This window comes from Podarcis gaigeae, assembly GCF_964106915.1.
Source record: "Podarcis gaigeae genome assembly, chromosome: 10".
NCBI lineage: Eukaryota > Metazoa > Chordata > Lepidosauria > Squamata > Lacertidae > Podarcis > Podarcis gaigeae.
In genome coordinates this window covers 11817730-11837657 of record NC_139686.1, presented here as the reverse complement: position 1 = coordinate 11837657, position 19928 = coordinate 11817730, and the positions used below count along the sequence as shown (strand labels likewise).

The following is a 19928-nucleotide window of genomic DNA, read 5'->3' as shown; positions in this document are numbered from 1 at the left end:
GGAGAGGGAACATTTGGGATATCCAGGTTTGACAAGCATATGGAAACAAAATTGGAGTTTTTACTCCTGGATATAAAAACCTGGATAGAAGAAATGGGCCCCTTTTTTGATAGACTCCTTCTATGATTGGACACTCGTAATTAAAGACTGGCAAAGAACCAGAGGGATGTGGGCATAGTGTAATGTGGGAACTCCAGGAAGATATTAGAAGTAGAGGGTTAGGTGAAACGCAAAGGGGAAAGAGGGGAGGGAAAGTTGGAATCCAAAGGTTGTAAAATCACTACTCATATTTATTTTATTTCCATCTGTACTATGTTTGAAAGGGGGGAACTCGTGGAAGGGAATAGATCGATCTTAGGGGATGGGAATTTGGATAAATTGGGTTACTGATGATGAGTGTAATTTGGGGATAAGAACTTGTTGAATTTAATTGCTTATTTGGAAGATTTGGAACACAAGAGGGGGTAGGGAGGGGAAGTCCTGGTTATTGGCAAAAAGTTTATAAATTGGATTTAATTTGTTTTAATTTGTTTTAATTTGGAAAACCTTAATAAAAATTATTATTTTAAAAAAAAATGAACTCCAAATGCAGAACCAAGTGCAGAGTGTGCTCACAAACCTGCAGCTAGGAATCTCCCGTCTCCTGTCAACATATTCTGCATTTTCCTCTTCTTTCCTGCACCACTTAAAACTTTAAACTGGGTGCAAGCATCCAATGGCTGTCTGGACAGAATGCAGAACTTGTCCTTGTAGGATCTCTCTCTATGTTCATTGGCAATGTTCATTGGATCTCTCTCTATGTTCATTGGCAATGTCATAGAACAAGCACGATCCCAAATGAGTGCATTCAAGGCAAAGGGCACCTCTTTGCCCCATGTTCTTGGCCAACCAGAATGGGCGATGCTGTGTCATCTAGACTAATCTCCTGGAAGTACTTTATGTGGAAGGTCATCTTCAACGTTGAAGACTGAATAGCCATTTTCTGGACTCCTCTGAGCAGCAGAAAGTTTGAGCAAAAAAAGTTTCTGAAAGAAAAAGAAGACCTGGAGACTTATAGAGTCTTTGTTGGGGATAGTCAGATCTCTCAATTTTCATTTCTCCTTTTTCCAGACTTGAATTGGAATTGACAATTTCTGCATTAGTTTCTGGTGTTGTTTTTTTTTAATTTTTAAGCCTTCATGGAAATTAATCTGCAACTTCAACTTTGTAATACACATTTCTCTTAATACACACATTTTTCTGCACCATTTTGCCCAAGGTGCACATTTTTGCAAGCCATTTCCCTCAATTCAATGCATTTTTATGTTACTTTCACTAATACCGGCATCCTTTCACCTAACATGTGGAGTTCGCTGCACATTTTTTGGTTGCAAAACTGAATCGCAGAAATTGAAGACGCATGGATTTGTTGGCAGATAGCTATGTTTTGGTCCATGTATTGTTTGAGGAAGTGCAGATTAGGCCGGCTTGCATTAAAATGTGAACCAAATCTCTCTCCTCCTGCAATCCTGTATCTCTTTCCAACGTACAAACTGACCATGGGAGATAGTTGGATGCATTGCTGGCTTGTAAAGCAACAGTTTCCCAAAAGTCTTCTTTCCCAGCCGGATGGAAAAGCCAGGTCTAATCCAGGTCCAAGATGCATCCAAATGGCTAAATATCCTTACAGAGACAATGTGTGTGCAAAAACTAGTACCCATCAGCCATCAAAAGCTGTTGATGCTCCTTCAAGCAAGCATTTTCTGGCTATCACTGCCTTATTAAAAAGATCAGTCCCTCATTTTTCATGGCCATGACAATTTTCTTTTAACTAGGCCAATCTGTTAGGAATGTTGTTGTTTTTTTTGGTATGGAGTCGGCTTCAGAAATTGTCTCAATGCCTTTAGCCTCTCTTTCTCTCTCTCTGGTCCTATACTTCTAATTCAAACACTTTCACCTGTGCAGAAGGACCTGGATATTCAGGAGCTGAAGTCTACCCTCAAGGAATACACCTCGGTAATAGAGGTACAGTTGCCATAATTTGTTTGGGAACTGGAGGTAGAAGAGGGGTGCTTTGGGGGGGGGGGTTGCTTGCAGATTTTGTCTTGAGAGAGCTTTGTGTTTTTCTATAGACCCTGCGGGTGGAGAAGAACAAACTGGTGAACAACATCCAGCAAATGCAGCAGGAGTTGATCTCGTGAGTATTTTTGCATTCCAAGGGGGCAAGATTCAGCGTCCTTATAATGAGAGACACTCTTGGAGCTTCGCAGATTTAATTCTTTGACTATCCTTCTGCTAGGAATGGCTTCAACTTCCCCTTGATATACAAATTCAACAGCAGCATCCTTGAAGGGACCAACTCTTTGCACTGCGAACTGGAGCTTGCCCAAGAGCAAGCGGAGGTGGGCGTTTTTAATTGTATTTTGTTTTCTTCTCTCCCTTGGTTCCCCAGAGCCAGTTCCTCTAATGTACAACTGGTCAAATGCGATCGACAGGTCGACCGCTGGTTGATATACCGTATTTTTTGCTCTATAAGACGCACTTTCTCCCTCCTAAAAAGTAAGGGGAAATGTGTGTACGTCTTATGGAGCGAATGCAGGCTGCGCAGCTATCACAGAAGCCAGAAGAGCACGAGGGATCGGTGCGCAGTGATCCCTTTTGCTCTTCTGGCTTCTGGGATAGCCACACAAAGCTTCTTGAGTGCAGTGGGAGCTCTCCTCCCTCTTTGCTCAAGAGGCTTTGCGTTGCTTTCTTCCCTTCCTCCTCTAAAAACTAGGTGGGTCTTATGGTCGGGTGCGTCTTATAGAGCGAAAAATACAGTAAGTCAATCGCAGGCTCATTTTCCTCCACTGGGGAAAAGGGGCATCTGGCCCTGCCCCCTCGCTCTTTCCTGTATCCTGTATTTCAAGAACAGAAGATGGAGTTACCGCTGGTGGGACTACTTCTTTTTCAATCAATGGCATGTGACCCCCCCCAAAAAAATTGACATAAGAATTTGCAGTCTCCCCCCAAAAAATGGTAAACAACTGTGGCTTGCCCCCCCCAAAAAAGCTCAACAATTTAGGTTCCTCCCTCCCCCCAAAATGGGTAGATTGCTGCTAGTTTTTTAATCCAGGAGTAGATCACAGTCACTTGGGAGTTGGACGTCCCTGATGTGATTGGTAAGTGAGACAGAGACTGCTACCTTGCTGTGTTCCAGACTGTCACACAGATCTCTGGCACATTTCTGTGCCTTTGGATAATGAGTGCACCTTTCTAAGGTGCACATGCAGCTACTTCTAGCTCCCCTGCTCCCTCTCCCTTCACTGTCCCCCCGCCCCCGGTGCTGGGTTTTAGATTGGGAGCTTCTCGGGGCAGGGGCCTGACTTCACATACTCTGCAAAGTGCCAGGGACACTGGTGGTGTGATACAAATAAATGACATCCAGCCAAACGGATGCACTTTCCCAGAACAACTTGGAAACTCTAACAAGGCAATCATATGGCCCCTTTCTGATTGCTTTGCTATGCAGGTCTCTGGAATTGAATGGACTGCACTGGATGAATCGCTGGACGCGGAAGTTTTGCTGCTCCTGCAAGGGCCGGAGAGAGTGGGAGAAAAATTCAAGGCCACCGTTCAGAAACTGGTATGGAAAAAGACTGTGGGTGGAATAGCAAATGGAAGACTGCAAAACCATTCCAAAGTTTTTGCTCATCTCAGAACCTGAGCAAGATGCTTCTTCTCATCCCCCCTTCTGCAAATCCTTTTCTTCTTATGCCGATTCATAGCTATCCACAGTATGTTAGTGCTGAAAGAAGCATTTAGAGTGGTGCAGGAAATCTAGATTCTTCACCACATATGTTTGCTTAAAGGCTTTTGATAGGTAGGGAAATAATAGCTGTCGATATGTATGCTTATCTGTTAGCGCAATGTTTCTCAGCCTGTGGGTCCCCAGGTGTTGTTGGACTACAACTCCCATCATTCCTAGCCCGCATGACCAGTGGTCAGGGATGATGGGAATTGTAGTCCAACAACATCTGGGGACCCACAGGTTGAGAAACACTGGTTTAGCGGCTTAGTCCTTTTAAAACAGTCCTATTCCTTCACAGGCACTGCATATTTTAGAGAAGCAAATAGCCTCTCATTGCTAAGGTTCCACATCAAAAGACCCGCGCATGATTGAATCCTGAAGTTATGCAAAGTTCAAAGGCCCTTGGGGGGACAGGGTCAGGAAGAGAGGAGCAGCCTTTGCAGCATTGCTGCTTCGATGCAAGTTGTGGGAATGAGAAAGCCAAGCAAAGCAGCCTAAAAAGCTTTCCTGGTTGCCTAGAACGCTCCCGGAAGCAGTAGCGCAGCCATTCAGACATGCATGTGGCCTTCACGCTTCCAGGCACTTCATGTGCAGGTATATGAACAAGAAAAAGAGAGCGTGTGAAATATACTCGGAGTCGAGAGTGGATTTCATGCTCTTTATTCAGCTCATACTTTATATACATTATTTACACAATGGGCCCCACATGATTGGCTATTTCTGGGATTCTCCTGTAGGCCAATCAGGTTGCAGATTCCCTTCCACCTGGAGCTGGGTTGGGTGGCTCCTGTGGACCAATCAGACTGCTGCATTCTGGATCCTATTGTTCTAGGACCAATCAGACTGCTGCATTCTGGATCCTATTGTTCTAGGACCAATCAGACTGCTGCATTTTGGATCCTATTCAACTCGGGACATAACAGCGTGTTACCGTTTAGATGTGAAAGTTCATGGGACATGACCTTTTTCTTTACAGAAGCAAGAACTTTCTCGAGTGGAGGAAATAGCCGTCCTGCAGGCAGAGGGCTTTGAGGCCAATATGCAAGAAGCCCATAAGGAGAAGCTCATGGTAAATGTTACTGAATGGCTAGAAAGGGGGCTTTAGGACACCTCCCCACTGTCTGAATTACAAGGGCTTGGGGGGAGCTTGCAGGGATGTGTACTGGCACAAAAATATCCCTCTTTGGGGTTTCGTAACTGCTTTCACAGGGACGCAGGTGGCACTGTGGGTTAAACCACAGAGCCTAGGACTTACTGATCAGAAGGTCAGCGGTTTGAATCCCCGTGACGGGGTGAGCTCCCATTGCTCGGTCCCTGCTCCTGCCAACCTAGCAGTTTGAAAGCACGTCAAAGTGCAAGTAGATAAATAGGTACCGCTCCAGCGGGAAGGTAAACGGCATTTCCATGCGCTGTTCTGGTTCGCCAGAAGCGGCTTAGTCATGCTGGCCACATGACCCGGAAGCTGCACACCGGCTCCCTCGGCCAATAAAGCGAGATGAGCGCCGCAACCCCAGAGTTGGCCACGACTGGACCTAATGGTCAGGGGTCCCTTTACCTTTTAACTGCTTTCACAAAGCAGTTATTCACATTTTTAACATTCACACTCAGTTTATTCGTATTCTTGATCTCAAGTTGTGTTTCCAGAAAGGGGCCTACTGCTCTGAAATGAACTGGGACCCTGTTGCCCCCCCCCCCCAGGGTGCTTGGCAGAAGGTGTGAATTTCTCTCCCCCACCTGTCCATTTCAGGTTATGGCTGGGGGGGGGGGTTTTGGGGGGGTTACCCCTCCATTTAAGTTAAAGAAGAGCTTTGGCACTTCCGACAGTGGCAGACTTGGGTACAGTCATACCTCATGTTACATTTACTTTAGGTTGCGCCCCGCGGCGACCCAGAAGTACTGGAAAGGGTTACTTCCAGGTTTCATGCTTGTGCATGCGCAGAATGATGTCACGTGCATGTGCAGAAGTGACGAATTGCAACTCGCGCATGCGCAGATGTGGATTGCGTTCTTTTCAGGTTGAGAACGGTCCTCCGGAACGGATCCCATTTGCAACCAGAGGTACCGCTGCACTGTGGCACTTGTGCAAGGCCAAAATTTACCTCCCCCCCCTCTGCTGCTTTCCCGAAGCTGCGTAAGTTAGGTGCTGGGTTTGGGGAAGGAGGCATCAGTCTCTGGCGGTGCTAGAGCCCTCCCACCTTCACCCTAAAGCTAGGAAAGCTCTAACATGGCTTTGGGGAGGAGGCAGGAGGACTCTAGGACCCTGCCAGAGCTGAAGCAGGATGTGCCCTGATTGGCTGTGTAGTTCTGAGAGAGTTTTTCCTCTGTACATTTGGTTGAATGCTTCCCTGCTATGTATGAGGCCTCGAGTAAGAAAAACGAGACCTCCATTCCTTTCTCCTCAAATTATGTGCCGTTTTTCACCCTCTTGAGCACTGAAATGTCTTAACAAGATTTTGTCCTCTCTCTGGACCCTGCATTCTTGAAATATACTTGGAGTCGAGAGTGGATTTCATGCTCTTTATTCAGCTCATAGTGGTGAGGAGGAATGGAATTTTCCCCAGAATGTCTATACAGTGATACCTCGGGATGCGAATGGGATCCATCCCGGAGCCCCATTTGCATCCTGAACGCAGCGTGAGCTGCAACGGCGCATCTGCGCCTGCGCGGGTCACGTTTTGCCGCTTCCGTGCATGCGAGTGACATCATTTTGAGCGGCAAAACCTGGAAGTAACGCGCTCTGTTACTTCTGGGTTGCCGTGGAGCGCAACTTGAACGTGCTCAACCCGAAGCACATTCAACCCAAGGTATGACTGTACCTTATTTACACAATGGGCCCCAAGTGATTGGCTAATTCCGGGATTCTCCTGTAGGCCAATCAGGTTGCGGATTCACTTCCACCTGGAGCTGGATTGGGTGGCTCCTGTGGACCAATCAGACTGCTGCATTCTGGATCCTATTGTTCTAGGACCAATCAGACTGCTGCATTCTGGATCCTATTGTTCTAGGACCAATCAGACTGTTGCATTTTGGATCCTATTCAACTCAGTACATAACAATTATTTAAGTGGCTTCGCTAACAGGATGCAAGCCAGCCTCTTCTTAAGGACCTTTGCAGCAAAGCTGTACTTTTTAGGGGGGGGGGGTGAGGTGACTTCATTTCCCCATCCCTCAACATAGGGACCGCAGTCTGTCTCTCCCCACCCACCATTCCAGCTATATAATTCCCAGTGAGCAAATACAAAAGAGAAAGCAGAACAAAGGCATTCCTTTGCAGTTATTACTCCATTCAGGTTAATTTTCGTTTGTATTTATTTGATCCAAATTTAAATGGGAATGGGGCTTTTTCAGGTTAAACCAGCACACATTCATAGATAATAGCTTGCTAAGTATTTCTTCTGAACACTCCGTATCGGGTTCTTTTTCTTGTTAAAATGTCAATACAGGAGCTCAAGCAAGATCTGGTGAAGAAAAGAACTCTCTGGCTTCAGAGACTTGATCTCTTGGAAGCTCAGAAGGACTCGTTGGACAAGGAGCTGATAAAGATGGCGGGGAACCTGAGGAGGATGAGAACTGAACAGCTGCACTTGAAGAAAGCACTTTCATCCAGGTTATCCCCCCCCCTCCCTTCTCCTCCTTTTAGTTTTTAGTATGTGCGTGTTGGGGATGGGGCAGAAATTTGATTCAGATTGCAACTTTCACTTCCTGAAGCAACAGGCAAAGCGAAACACACAGACGTCCTTTGAGATTTGCTATGCAGTTCTTAAACCAAAATATACGTACATCAGGGGAAAGTCGTGTGTGCCAGCAAAAAGAACATAGAAGAGTGCATTATACTGGGGAAAATGGTTTGCAAGAGGAGGTGTATATAAGGCAAAAATGCATAGGAAAGTGTGTGCGTTAGAAGAAGCAGAATGCTGAGAAACTTGCACATGAGTGTTTCTGGTTTTTAATTGCAAGCCTGCAAAAATGTGGCAAACTAAACTTACTACTGGAAAAATGAGAAATTGAGAGAAAACAGATTTGTTCACAGTAGTGTGTGTGTGTGTTGCTGTGAGACCCGGGGGGGGGGGGGGGGGTTCAGTCTGAATGATACCCCTGGGTCCCTACCCAAACAGTGATCCTGTATTTGTCAGGTTAGGATCTGTAGAAGGAGGCTTGCTAAATAGGTCAAGGTAAGGACCATGGCAGAGACGTGGGTGGCACTGTGGTCTAAACCACAGAGCCTAGTGGTTGGAATCCCCACGATGGGGTGAGCTCCCGTTGTTCTGTCCTAGCTGCTGCCCACTTAGCAGTTCAAAAGCACGTCAAGTGCAAGTAGATAAATAGGTACCACTCTGGCGGGAAGATAAACGGCGTTTCCGTGTGCTGCTCTGGTTCACCAGAAGTGGCTTGGTCATGCTGGCCACATGACCAGGAAGCTGTCTGCAGACAAACGCTGGCTCCCTCGGCCCATAGAGCGAGATGAGCGAGCAACCCCAGAGTCGTCCGCGACTGGACCTAAGAGTCAGGGGTATCTTTACCTTTACCTAATGACCATGGCAGCTCTGTTAAATATCCAACACCTGCACCTTCAAGGCACCAGGTTGCCTCCATGATTGAAGTGGCCCAGTGCACGTTGCTCATGTGTGACATCATGCATCACATGTGTGTGCCATCACATCCTCTGGAGGAGGATGAGTGCTCTGGCAGAGCCGGGAGCTAAAGCTGTGATGCGCTGGGCCCCCTCAACATGGAGGGAGCTGAGCTCCCTTCAAACAAACATGGAGGGAGCCAAAGACATCTCAGCCCCCTAGCTTGGTGCATCTGGTTGCCACAGAGACAATTTTTTCTCACTTCACCTGGCTGGATGCCACATCATGGAGCAATGGGTCAGCATGTATGGCTGTTAACCAGAAGGTTGGTGGTTGGAGCCCACCCAAGAATGGCTGTAGGCAGGATTCCTGCATTGCTGGGGATTGGAATAGATGACTCTCAGGGCCCCTTCCTACTCTATGATTTTATTATCCTAGCATGGAGAACAATAGGCCAAGCAGGGCTGGGCATGTGAGAGTTGTGTGAGAGAGAATTTCAGCTGAAGCTGGAGGAACAGAGACATGTCTTGCGTTGTGCTAGATTTAGGGCTCCCTGGAAACCTAATGGAGAAGCAAGATCTGTTGGGACGTTAATGCTTGATTCCCCCCCCCCCCTACTTTGGAAATTGCTTGAATTCTGAATCTCTTTGCTAATCTGGCGTTTGTGCCTAAGGGATTCGACTCTGTTGAATGGGACAAATGAGTCCCTGTGTGTCATGGGCCCAATTACTTCTAAGTGGTGACAGAGAAAAGATGCCTGGTAGGAGTAAGGGAGCTAGAAGAACGTGGACCTGCACAGGTGTAGGAGATGGGCAGGTGTACCCAACAATGCTTCTAGGTTTGGACTGGCCATATACCATCAAGCAGAATTTGAAGAGGAAGCAATTACATTTCTGAGCAGTGCTGCTCTAAAATCCTCTGCATGCCCTCAAGCTCCTCTTCCCTTATATCCCTTAGGCAGCATGAACTGGAGCTGGCCAGACGGCTGAAAGATGACACTGTGTCAGAAGGAGGCATCTTGAGATCAGCACTGCAAGAGCTAACCCAACAACTTGAGGATGCCAGCAAGCGGGTAAGTGCAGCATGTTGTGCTGCTCTTGCTTTTAAGACTGCATACAGGAAGATGGAAGAAGGACAACTTTGGAGGACCAGAGCAGGATGTGGAAGACATTGTCTTGTTTGGAGCCTCAGAGAAGGAAGGCCTAAAAGTAAGGCAGAGACAAAAGAGACCAATCCTAATACAGAGTGGCAATTGGATTTCCATATCCTGCTTTGCATGTGTGTGCGATGATTCAGCATCCCCTGTTTAGAGGTACTTATTGTGAGGTTGATGGGACTAGAGCTACTTCCTCCTTCTTTTTCTTTAAAGGCAGCTGACTCTAGCGCCCCCTGAGTGCCTCTGGGAGCATAGGAAACTGTCTATGGCTTCAGGCACCTATCCGCCGGGCTCCCAAGGCTTGCGGATAGCAGCCTGCAGCCCGAAGCTGTTCTAGCTTTGGGATGGTTGCACAAAGCCTCCGCAGGGCGGTGGGGTGAAGGCACCCCGCTGCCCTGCGGAGGCTTGAAAGGGTGTCCCCGAAGCCTCAAGCCTTTGGATTGCAGCTGCGCTCCAAAGGCTTCAGGGATCTTTGAGGTTGGCGGTGGGGGAAAACAGCGCTTCCCCCCACCGCCAGCCCCACAAGCTCCTGCTCTTGAACACACCTTGAACGCACCTTGTTTTTGAGCGTCCTATGGTCCAGTGCATCCTATGGTCCGGTGCGTCCTATAGGGCAGAAAATACGGTAAATAGGCACCGCGAGATGAGTGCCGCAATCCCAGAGTCGGTCACGACTGGACCTAATGGTCAGGGGTCCCTTTACCTTTACCTTTTACAGTCCTTCCAATGAATCTGAATCCCATTGAAGATCGCCAGCGTCTTGACAAGTTTGGGCCCAGGGGTGAGGAGGGGAAGTTAATAATAATAATCATCATCAATAATTTATTTATACCCTGCCCATCTGGCCGAGTTTCTCTAGCCACTCTGGGCGGCTCCCAATCAAGTGTTAAAAACAATACAGCATTAAATATTAAAAACTTCCCTAAACAGGGCTGCCTTCAGATGTTTTTTAAAGTTAGGATAGCTGCTTATTGCCTTGACATCTGATGGGAGGGCATTCCACAGGGCGGGCACCACTACCGAGAAGGCCCTCTGTCTGGTTCCCAGTAACCTCACTTCTTGCAATGAGGGAACCGCCAGAAGGCCCTCGGGCCTGGATCTCAGTGTCTGGGCTGAACAATGGGAGTGGAGACGCTCCTTCAGGTATGCAGGACTGAGGCCGTTTAGGGCTTTAAAGGTCAGTACCATGCATCACACATCACAACTCCAGTGCACATACATGTGAACTTGGAGAGCATGGCTAGGACACAACCTGATATTCTTTTTCCTGCTTCACACAGAATGCAGCTGCTGAGATAGTTTTGATCTGTTGATAACGGTAACGCTTCAACATGCAGTGTTGGGGAAGAGGTGATGGAATAAGAGCAAGGGTTTTATCTTCATCTATGAAGTGCTAGAGGGCCTGACCTTTGCGGTTGCTGGCAAGGTAGCCTTTGTAGAGTGCATCCTGTGTGTTTGGGGAAAAGCAGAACCTGGGCGTTCGCTGGAACTTGCAAAATTCTGAATGCAGAGGAAGTCTAAGCTGAGAGGAAGGGTTGGTGGCTTTTAAGCGCCTTACGCAGGAAAGAAGCGACTTGACACATACGTCTGCTCAGAGAAAACCAACAGAACCTGCGAGTGTTAAAACTATATATATATGAAGCGGCAGATCAGGAGTTCATTGCTTCCGGAGAGAGCAAGCAAAGGCATTTCGGCTTTTGTTTGTGTGAGGTCTGCTGAGCCGTCTAGAAGGGAGTCCCTCCAAACTTTGCTGACTTGCTGTTGCTCCCGCAGGCTAAGGATCAGGAGAACGACCTTCACGCTGCCAGCCTGGAAGCAAGGTCTTTGCAAAGGGAGCTGGAAGAGAGCATCGCTGAGCAAACAAACCTCCGGAGTGTAAATATAAACTTAAAACGCACTTGCCAGGTGCTGGAACTGAAAGCTAAAGAGCAGAGCAGTAAGTATTGCTTGAAGTTACTCTTTCCGTGACTTAAGGGCAGCTGGCATGTGTTCTTTGGCCTGCATGAAAATGGGAGTGTTCGCTTCACTCTGGGTTTTCTCCTAAAATACCGTATTTTTTGCTCTATAAGACTCACTTTTTCCCTCCTAAAAAGTAAGGGGAAATATGTGTGCGTCTTATGGAGTGAATGCAGGCTGCGCAGCTATCACAGAAGCCAGAATAGCAAGAGGGATTGCTGCTTTCACTGCGCAGCAATCCTTCTTGCTGTTCTGGCTTCTGAGATTCAGAATATTTTTTTTCTTGTTTTCCTCCTCCAAAAACTAGGTGCGTCTTGTGGTCTGGTGCGTCTTATAGAGCGAAAAATACGGTACCCAATCTTACCATCAAATTTTGGTGTTTTGTTTTTCATTTTGAGCCGAGAACCATATTGCAAAATTCGGAGCAGTACAAAATCTCAGAGCAACTACTTGTGCAAAGAGATGTGCTTATTAATGGGTAAAAAGTATCCAGTGTCCATGCACTGGGAGCAATTTGAAGGATCCAATTGGAGCCCAATGTAGGAACAAGGCAGAACAACCTAACACTCCTTACCCAGCTGCGCACTGGAACACATCTGAGAATTAATGCCTCAAATGTTAATAGAGGCCTATCATTGGTGTCTTTTCTGAATCTCGCTCAGAAATCAACATTTGCCTGTCCTTATGTTTTTATGTGAAACTGGTCCCAACTTTGCCACAGTTTTTTTAGGCCTTGCTGTTATTGTTGGTGCTATATATGTATATGAATTCCTGAATACCAAGGTCCAAATTTGGGGCAAGTACTCTTTGATGAGAGAATCCCGGCAGAGATTTAAAGTCACAAAATATGTAGCAAAGTGTGGAAAGATAGACTGTTAGACCTTTAAAATATGCCTCTCCAAGTGAGTTCCAAAATTTCCCTGTGCCCACAACATAGGAAAAGACTACATATTTGGTAAGTTAAAAATTGGTTTACTTACAAACTCTTCAAAGGTCAAATTCATATGTTTTTGCATACATCAGTCAGATAAGTTGCACAGGCAGTAAAACATAACTTACTTACAAATTGGTGAAAGTTCCTAGTTTATTGGTATAGGAAGTCAAGAGTGACTGGTGAGAGTTAAGCTGGAGCAACCAGCTCAGTCCTCTTCGCACGCTGAGCTTCTAAGGTAGTCTGCACAGGGAACAATAGGCTTGATTACCTATTTCCTCCCAAAGGTAAGAGAAGTGACATGGCTAAGCCTGATAGCACAGTTTACTCTATGGTATTAACCCCTTCATGCATTAATTAGATTTAAGCATGTTGGTTATACGTGGCTGGTCATCCACCATTTTTGTACTCATATTGGTGGACTGCTTTTATTTTGGCTAAAGAAAACAAACTCTTTTATAATTTGGATAGCTTCTGATCAATCCTTGCAACGTCTTGCTTCTTAGCTGCTCTTGACTCGCTCAGGCAGAAGCATTTTGAAGGACTGTTGTGTGGAGTTCTTTGTCAGGTATTATTATTATTATTATTATTATTATTATTATTATTATTACAAAGTTAGTGATGCCGAGCAGAATTGTGACAACATCTGGGGTTTGCTGGCTACCTTAAAGGTAAAGGTAAAGGGACCCCTGACCATTAGGTCCAGTCGTGACCGACTCTGGGGTTGCGGCGCTCATCTTGCTTTATTGGCCAAGGGAGCTGGCATACAGCTTCCGGGTCATGTGGCCAGCATGACTAAGCCGCTTCTGGCGAACCAGAGCAGTGCACAGAAACGCCATTTACCTTCCCGCTGGAGTGGTACCTATTTATCTACTTGCACTTGACGTGCTTTCGAACTGCTAGGTTGGCAGGAGCTGGGACCAAGCAATGGGAGCTCACCCTGTCGCAAGGATTTGAACCGCTGACCTTCTGATCAGCAAGTCTGAGGCTCTGTGGTTTAACCCACAGCGCCACCCGCATCCCTCTCTGGCTACCTTACCCATCCCCCAATTTTACAGTGTTCTGCACTGCAAGTTTCCTTCCAAGACGTTCTGTTTGCTTGCTGTAGTGTAGGAAGTTGCCCTGCACTTAATTGGATGGTTTGTCCTTCTAGTCTTTCCCAGAAGTCTCCTCCAGCCTTACCTGGAGATGCCAGGGATTGAACCTGGGACCTTCTGCATACAAAATAGATACTCTGCCACTGAGCTAGGACAGCTCCCCAGTAGGATTTGGAATTCCCCCTTCCTCTCTTGCTCCAAGCATTGACGTGTCACCTCTAGTGCTGTAGTGTCAGATAGAATATAAGCCACACCTCCAAAACGATCTCGCGTGTGATGTCAGGACCACTTGACCCAGAATACTAACACCCTGCTGAAAATTATTTGAATTAAAACAGAGCTGTGCCTGTGATGATGAGAGTCCTTCGTCCATCCCAAATGTAAACGAAGAGATAAGAACACGGCAGAAGGTAAGCCCTAGCAGCTCCTGACTCTTTAACGGAGAGCGTGCATGGTGTACGAGAAGTGGAACAGGAAAAAGTAGCTTCCTCTTATTTGAAGGGCAACTTTTCACCCTTTGAAAACCCCACAGCAGAGATGATGCAATTCAGGAACGTTTAGGTACATGAGCTGGGCGATATATCAATACAGTGGTACCTCAGTTTTTGAGCATCTCAGAAGCTGAACGTTTCTGAACCTGAGCGGCAAAAACTCAAAAGGAATTGCTTCCATTTCTGAATGCGCCTCGGAAGTCAAACAGCTTCCGCTGCCTGTTTTTCTTTTTTCTCCATTGGCTTTCCCGACCGCCCTTTGCGCCTCGGTTGTTGAATGTTTCAGATGTCAAACAGTCTTCCGGAACAGATTATGTTTGACAACCGAGGTACCACTGTATATCGTCCAAAACTGGTTTCAAGTTCACATTGTGATAATTGTTTCATAATATTTGAGCTGGCAATGTATCGCGAATCACAATGTGCGTAAGGGCTAGGTGATACCTGGTTTTCAACATCGCAATAACTCACCAGCTAAACATCATGATAACTCACCAGATAAGCATCACAATAACTCACCAGCTAAACACTGCAATGCTATCAGCTGCTAAACCTCACAATATCACCAGCTAAACACTGCAATGTTATCAGCTGCTAAACCTCACAATATCACCTGCTAAACATCGCAATGTTACCACGAGCTAAACAGCACAGTGTGCCCCTACCCTACTACCTTCACTATTGGTGAATCCAGGGCTAGTTCCACACTAGTGTCTTTTAGTGAGTTATTTTTCCCACAATTAGCTGGAAAGGAATTTAGAATAAAGTTCTATACAGCACTTAATGTAGTGATATACTCTGCAAAATGCCTTTCCCCCATTGAGAAGATCCAAACTGGTGCTCATGTTTTAAACTGAGCTCTTAAAACAGAGAGGTTTGGCTGGCACCTTCATTATACGCCTTTTAGCGCCAGGCGAAAACATTCCTCTTCAACCAGGCCTTTGGCTAATTAACATCTGGTGCCTTTTGAACTATGTTGTGGGGTGGATTGGTTTGTGTTTGTTCTAATCCTTATTATGTATTTTGTGTTTTTTATGTTGTATATTTATTTTATGAACTGCCCTAAGATCAACAGATGAAGGGGTGGTATATAAATTAACTACTACTACTACTACTACTACTACTACTACCACTGAACCTAAACTAAGGGCCCATTTACACATACCTTTCCCTACATACTTTCTGGGTCCACAATTTCCTGGTCTGTGTCTGGATGGTCTCTCCCCACCCCACCCCCCGCCGCCCCTTTTGCCTTATCAATTTCACCAGGGAAACCAGCTCTTTCATGCTAATCAGAACAAATGGAAATTTGGGTTTTCTTGCATTAGAGAGTGGGCTTTCATGGGGGAAGCAGTAGGGCAAAAAAGATAATAATAATAATAATAATAATAATAATAATAATAATAATACCACCTGCTCGGCTACAGATTGGAAAAACGTGAACCTGAACCTAGAAAGAATGAAGGATAATGAAAGTGGGTGAGCCAAAAATCTTAGAACTCAATGCTTCAAGATTTCTAGGGCTTCCTTAACAAAACCATCCCCATTCCCATGAAGGAAACTGCAAAGTTATCTTATCCTCTAACAATGGGGATGTCTTTAAGCTAATGCTCCGTTTTTTAAAAGGTGGGTGGAGATGACTACAAAATTGTCCTCCTAACCCATGTGCCAAGTGCTAGATTGCTCTCTGTTGACAAAAGCTCCATCAGCTAATCACGTGGCAAGTTCCGGGTTTTGAGGCGCGGCAGTGGGAGTAAGAAGGCTTATGCCTTAACTTTTTCTTCTTCACTTAGAAAAACTGCTGCTACAAAGGATTCGGGTACCAAGAGAATCTGCTGTTTGACTTGTCCTGGTCACACGCTTCAAGGTGCCGGTGCTTGCAATATTCTCCACTGCTAGGTAAGATTGAAAATATCTCCCCTTTATTCTTTGAATGATGCAGTTCAGCAGGGGAAAGTGCAGGCTTTTCATACCAAACACAACCTAAAGCCCTTTCTTAGCCATGAGTACCTAAAGTCCTTTATTTTGAGAGCATCCTTTCAGGTGACAAGAAAGACTGGATACCGGTTGCACTGTGCTCAGCAGTTGAGGACTGAACTACTTTTTAGGATAAACATGTTGTCATCGTCCCCCCTCAAAACAAAATGAAACAAAAGCATGCACCACCCAGACCTACGTTGATGAAAATAGGGTACATTTTGGACCCTGTTTTGGAATGTGTCACCAGTCCAGATTGGGGGGCCCACACAGTTTTCTGGCTGAAAATCCCTACCCACCCACACCCCGATATGTAGTCTAGTCTTCAGTGAAATTTTAGCTAGCTAGTTCAGCCCCACGTGTTTTGAGAGGCCTCTGAAAATTGCCAGTTAGTTAGCCTTGTTCTGTGGGATTCTGGGAAAGCAAGGTTACAGATTGTGACTCGCCCCATACATTTCAGGCACAATTGACACCCATGTTGACGCATATGGCCTCACCCATGGAACCTTAGAAATCGTAGGTTGTTAAGGGTGCTGTGCTTTGTAGCTCTGGGGGGGGGGATACACTATAGTTCCCAGGATTCCTTTGCGGAAAGCCATGTCCTTTAAATCTACTCAGGAGGTGGTGAGCTCTTTGTTGGTGGAGGTTGTTAATCAGAGGCTGGGATGGTCATCTTGTTAGAGAAGCTGTTGCAAGTCTCCTGCACGAAGCAACAAATTGGATTATACAACCTTGAAGCCCATCTATGGTTCTATGTATGCTTTTGACAGATGCGTTGGCCCTTGACCCTCTCCAGCTGATCCAGAGGACCTCTGTGTCCAGGGCCTTTGAAAATACGAGAACCCCGACTTCTTCTGGACAGAAACATCTGAGAAATGGCTCCATCTTCGATGTGAATCTGGAGGGGCTCAAGTAAGACCAGTGGCCAAGTTTTTAAAATATAGGCTCCATGGGCACTTCTTCTCTGAATGAAGCTGCCATCTTGGACAGAAATGCCTCCAATGTCTCACTCTTGCCACTGGCCAGGGAATAACCAGGGCAAGGCTTGAGAAGCCCAAAGGTTCACCAAGTATAATGAGCAGAGCTGGCATTGGAGGAGGGGGTCCAAAAACATCAGCCTGCCATCAGCCTGTCCCAACCTGCCCACTTTTTGGGGGACCAGTCCAGGGGCTGGCATGGCCTCTCGTCTTCCTCCTCCCTAAGTCTCAGTGTTGCAGTTGCAGAACTCAGCAAGAGGAGAAGGATGCAGACAAACCTAGATTTAGTTGACCCTACCTCTCATTTATGGGACGCAAGTGGCGCTGTGGGTTAAACCACAGAGCCTAGGACTTCCCGATCAGAAGTTCGGCGGTTCGAATCCCTGCGACGGGGTGAGCTCCCGTTGCTGGGTCCCTGCTCCTGCCCACCTAGCAGTTTGAAAGCACGTCAGAGTGCAAGTAGATAAATAGGTACTGCTCTGGCAGGAAGGAAAATGGCGTTTCCGTGCGCTGCTCTGGTTTGCCAGAAGTGGCTTGGTCATGCTGGCCACATGACCCGGAAGCTGTATGCCAGCTCCCTCAGCCAGTAAAGCGAGATGAGCGCTGCAACCCCAGAGTTGGCCACGACTGGACCTAATGGTCAGGGGTCCCTTTACCTTTACCTACCTGTCATTTGCTCTGGATCCATTCAGTTGTTGTTCTCCCTGCCTCCCCCCCCCCCAATCCCAATGGGCACCAGCCACCCCTGAGAGTTGGCAAACCACATTTGTAAGCTAGTGAAATAATAATTCACATTGCCATATAAAGTTCTGGGGGTGGGGGACCCTTAAGGCCATTAAATCCAGAGTCTTAAATTGCAGAGAGAGCTCAGTTGGTAGAGCATTTGACTCTCAGGGTTGTGGGTTCAAGCCCCACGTTGGGCAAAAGATTCCTGCATGGCGGGGGGGTTGGACTAGATGACCCTTGTGGTCCCTTCCAACTCTACAATTCTGTGATTCTACCTGAACTATACCACTGGCTATGACACCCGGAACAAGCAGATGTCTGCCTAAGTCTGGCTTGTTTTCCACTCTGGCCTACAGCCACTTCCTCAACACTCTTTCTGCGTCACGGCCAGTGGGCCTGTTCACCTATGTAAATGCTGTAGATAAAAATATCCCCTGTGCAGCTTGCTTTAGGAGTAACGATGGTGAAGCGCAATGCTTTGGCTGCCTCATGCAAATGAAGCTTTCTGCCATCAGGTGCGATGCCCACTCTGTTGGTAACCAGACCGATGCAGAGCTTGCCTTAGCCAGAAGGATGGATGCAGACTCTACCAAGGTTAGTCTGTTCGACAGTGGAATTTGCTGCCAAGGAGTGTGGTGGATTCTCCTTCTTTGGAGGTCTTTAAGCAGAGGCTTGACAACCATATGTCAGGAGTGCTCTGATGGTGTTTCCTGCTTGGCAGGGGGTTGGACTCGATGGCCCTTGTGGTCTCTTCCAACTCTATGATTCTAGTCTTCTTCAACTCAAGTTTCCCATCAGTTTTGAGTGACAGCACAGCTTCTCTGGGAGAAAACTGGATAGTTTAAATCCAGTGGGTGGGGGCTACAGTTTGTCATGTGGGGAGAGAGCTTGGGGGGGGGTTGCTGTGGCAGAATGGTTCCACAACAAGTTTATTCCCCACCCCCCCACGGTGGAGAAGCTTTGTGGGTTCGTATTAAACTCTCTGAAATACCTGTATCCTGCTTCTTCTGGGAACAGTTCTGCAAGACAATGCACTGTTGAAAGATGTGCTTAGCTTTCATTCAGGGCATGAGCTAAGGAAATACCAGATCCACATTAAGTGTAATGTGATGTGCTTTTTTTCAAAGGGGTGAGGATTAAAAATCCTAACCACTTTAAGGTTGTGTATGCACAATACATTTAAAGCGCATCCACCCTCCAAAGAGTCCTGGGAACTGTAGTTTGGTCAGGGTGCTAGGAATCGTAGCTCCGCAGGGGTTAAACTTGCAAACCGGACCTGTGATCCTCCGATGAAGGGCTATGAGCAACATCTGAGCTATGAGCAGCAGAAGTAATTAGATTATAATGTTGTGGTTATGGTGTAATAGATAGAAGGTAAGGTGTGGCAGGAGGGGAGACTTAATAAAACACAAAGGGAAGAAAGAGTGGGTTTTCCTGGGGGAAACAGTGGGATAAGCAGGTGTCGGGATGAGCCCAAAGTTATACAAATGCTAACTAAATAATAAGTGGCCTCTTGATTTTTCTTAGCCCTGAACCTTGTATGAATTTATGACTCAGTTTAGCTGGGGGCCAGTGGGGGAACTGCCCCCTATAGGGAAGGGGAGGAGCCCTTAAACACATCCAAAATAAATAGTGAAGGTCTGGGACTGGATTTTTAAAATGCCAAACACAACCCATCGAGTTTAGAAGGGAAACGCTGAGTGTCTTCATGTTTGTTTGCCTTTAATGGCTTTTCTGGGGCTCTCATGGTTACTTGAGGTAACTGGATGGTGAGCTGAAGAGGTCTGTGGTTTATTTTTGTAGCCTTTTCTTGCAGCTGTAGGAAACAGCTGCTGCTGCAATGGCTGGGAACAAACTAGCATGCTTTCCGCCAAAGCAAATACAATGCAAATCCAGATCGTGTACTAGCTAAAGATTTGCATGTCAATAAGCTTATCCAGTTAGGAATCTCTCTCTAATACTCAACCAGCCTGCCTTCTTGTTTGAAATGCTTCTGGGATTTGATCCAGGCAGCATGGTGTTAATGGCTGGGAAGTGTCCTCTTCCTGCTTTGAGTATACCGTATTTTTCGCTCTATAGGATGCACCTGACCATAGGACGCACCTTGTTTTAGAGGGGGAGAACAAGAAAAAAATAATCTCTCCCTCTCTGCGCAGCGCCCCTTCAGCAAAGCGGCAGGAGAAATGGAACCCCTTCCATTTCTCCTCCCGCTTCGCTGAAGGGGCACTGCACAGAGAGGGAAAGCTGCACAGCGCCTCTCCAGCGAAGCAAAGCCAG

The 19928-nt window shown here is 46.6% G+C and overlaps 2 protein-coding genes across 2 annotated transcripts in view; both read left to right on the top strand.

Moving 5' to 3' along the window:
- The window catches only part of GYS2 (glycogen synthase 2), a 147635-nt gene that overhangs the window by 96767 nt on the left and 30940 nt on the right, over positions 1-19928 (top strand). The gene's annotated exons all lie outside the window — the stretch shown is intronic.
- Positions 1-19928, top strand: part of IRAG2 (inositol 1,4,5-triphosphate receptor associated 2) — a gene marked incomplete at its 5' end in the record, with an annotated part of 60686 nt that overhangs the window by 18130 nt on the left and 22628 nt on the right. The window contains 13 exons of the mRNA XM_083699668.1: positions 1945-2004; positions 2112-2176; positions 2279-2381; positions 3491-3604; positions 4746-4838; positions 7213-7376; positions 9298-9412; positions 11225-11432; positions 12890-12951; positions 13819-13890; positions 15765-15870; positions 16719-16860; positions 18167-18245. Of these exons, the coding sequence (XP_083555794.1) occupies positions 1945-2004; positions 2112-2176; positions 2279-2381; positions 3491-3604; positions 4746-4838; positions 7213-7376; positions 9298-9412; positions 11225-11432; positions 12890-12951; positions 13819-13890; positions 15765-15870; positions 16719-16860; positions 18167-18245 (1383 nt within the window). The remainder of the gene's footprint in view (positions 1-1944; positions 2005-2111; positions 2177-2278; positions 2382-3490; positions 3605-4745; positions 4839-7212; positions 7377-9297; positions 9413-11224; positions 11433-12889; positions 12952-13818; positions 13891-15764; positions 15871-16718; positions 16861-18166; positions 18246-19928) is intronic.